This window comes from Pteropus vampyrus, unplaced genomic scaffold, assembly GCF_000151845.1.
Source record: "Pteropus vampyrus isolate Shadow unplaced genomic scaffold, Pvam_2.0 Scaffold131, whole genome shotgun sequence".
In the NCBI taxonomy this organism is placed as follows: domain Eukaryota; kingdom Metazoa; phylum Chordata; class Mammalia; order Chiroptera; family Pteropodidae; genus Pteropus; species Pteropus vampyrus.
The window spans coordinates 1,694,631-1,696,701 of NW_011888912.1; the positions used below are offsets into that span (position 1 = coordinate 1,694,631).

General features: G+C 66.8%; 1 protein-coding gene across 2 annotated transcripts in view; it reads left to right on the plus strand.

Annotated features, from left to right (window-relative positions):
• CUNH1orf106 (chromosome unknown C1orf106 homolog) overlaps positions 1-2,065 on the plus strand; it is an 8,028-nt gene extending 5,963 nt beyond the window's left edge. For both annotated transcript variants that reach the window (XM_011367312.2, XM_023534782.1), the window contains exons 2-4: positions 454-602; positions 982-1,124; positions 1,502-2,065. In XM_011367312.2, the coding sequence (XP_011365614.1) occupies positions 454-602; positions 982-1,124; positions 1,502-1,744 (535 nt within the window). In that variant the 3' untranslated portion in view covers positions 1,745-2,065. The remainder of the gene's footprint in view (positions 1-453; positions 603-981; positions 1,125-1,501) is intronic.
• The last annotated feature ends 6 nt before the right edge of the window (positions 2,066-2,071 follow it).

The following is a 2,071-nucleotide window of genomic DNA, read 5'->3' on the forward strand; positions in this document are numbered from 1 at the left end:
CTGGGGTGGCAGGGGGGCCTCGTGCCTCCCGGGTCCTCCGGCCGAGAACAGTCAGCCCTATGGGGACGGCTGTATCCCGGGAGGACATCGTCCACTTCCTGCTTCCCTTTGCCCCACCCAGGCAGAGGTGCAGGTGCATGAGGCTTGTCCCCGCCCTTTTACTCTCCCTTACTGACCTTGTCCCCAGGGCCAGTGGTTCCTGTGCCAGCGCTGCCGTGGCCCCCCTTGGGGGAGGAGGTGGCAGGGGGCTCAGGGCCCCAGTGAGCCTGTTGGGAACAGGTGTGCCCATGAGGCCCACAGAGCCAACCTTCCCTCTGCGTACGGCCAGTGCGGAGAACCCCACCTGCCCCAGAGACACGGCCCCACCCCCACGCCCTCCAGCGTCTGACTCTTAGCGCTGTTTGGACCCAGGGGGTTTACACGCAGCTTTTTTTTTTTATTATCTCCTAAAAGCTGGGGAAACTCCAGGCCACCTGTGAGACCTGGCCCAGGCTGGGAACAGTGTCACCTCCCCCTGCTCTGTGCCCCCTCCTCCCAGAAACCCGCCATGGAGAGCAAGGACGATGTCAGCAGCACCGACAGCGGCATCATCCTGCAGTCTGGTGAGTGGCTTGGGGATCCCCCAGCCCCAGGTGCCGCAGGACTGGAGGGTCGGGGGCCCTCTGCGGGCGCGGATGCCGGAAGGGCTGGAGAGCCCCCCCCGGGGGGTCAGGCTGGGAGCTCTGGCATCTTCAATTTCAGCTTGATAATCACCGCGTTGAAACACCCCGCCTGGCTCCTGTGAATGTCCTGTCTCTGGCCGGCCCGAGCTTGTGGGCTTGGGCTGGCCCCGTCCAGACAGAGGGCAGGAGGAGAGGCATGTGTGTGTGCACGCGTGTGCGCGTGTGTGCGTGTGCACGCGTGTGTGCGTGCGTGTGCGTGCGTGTGCGTGTGCGTGGACGTGCTCTCCTAGGCGTCTGACACGGATGCTCTCCGCCCCAGGTCCTGACAGCCCTGTGTCCCCGCTGAAGGAGCTGAAGGAGGTGACGCAGCTGACGTACGCCATTCGCAGGCAGCAGAGGGCCCTGGAGGGGCGGCTGGAGGCCTGCCTGGAGGAGCTGAGGGCCCTCTGCCTGCGGGAGGCGGTAAGCCCGGCCCCGATCTGCACCCCGCACCTGGGCTTCATCTGTGGAGCTGTGTATTGGGAGGCTGGGGCTGTGGGAAGGGAGAACTTTGGAAATCGGGTGGGGGTACGGTGCCCGGTGCCCCCGCTGAGGGCACAGGTGGCCCGGGGAGCGAGGGACGGAAGTCTGCAGGCAGAGGTGCAGGTGCATGAGGCTGGCCAGGGCTGGAAGGGGAGGGGCAGGGGCGCAGAGGGGGCCTTAAAGGTGCCAGCGAGACCACCCCGGGTGACGGGGTGCAGTGGAGGGTGGGCAGGGCCGGGCCAGGGGACAGGCTCGCCTTGGCCGGCCATGGGCCGAGTGAGTGGAGAGGGGCCTGGCTTAACTTCCTCCCACCGCAGGAGCTGACGGGCGTCTTGCCAGCGGAGTATCCCCTCAAACCAGGGGAGAAGGCCCCCAAGGTCCGTCGCAGGGTTGGAGCCGCCTACAGGCTGGATGAGCAGGCCTTGTCCAAGGAGGTGAGGAACCTCAGTCCCCAAAGGCGGCCCCTGAGCCGGGACCTTGCATCTGCTGGGCACAGCTTCCGAGGCACAGTGCCTCCATGGGCTCATGGCAGCATGCACGCCACCCATCACCCCGAGTGAGGGCGCGTGGCTCCGAGTGGACGAGGGCCACCCGCTGAGGCGTAGCCCGGGTGGCCATGTGGAAGCAGAGGGCCAGGAACTCGAGGGAGGACACTGGTGGCCCCAGTGGGCAGAGATCAGTTAGGAGCCCAGCAGCGGGCCGGAGAGGTGGCGGCTTTGACAGGTTACTCTGGCCCCTGGGGCTGTCCTTGTCCTCGGCTGGGGACGGAGGAGTGAGGGTGGCACAGGTCCTCCCCGGAGCCCTGCCCCGTGTCGTGAGTGGCAGCCGTTTCCCCTGCCCAACCCTGTGGGGTCAGGAGGGAAAGTGTCTCACCTGGTCCCCACCCT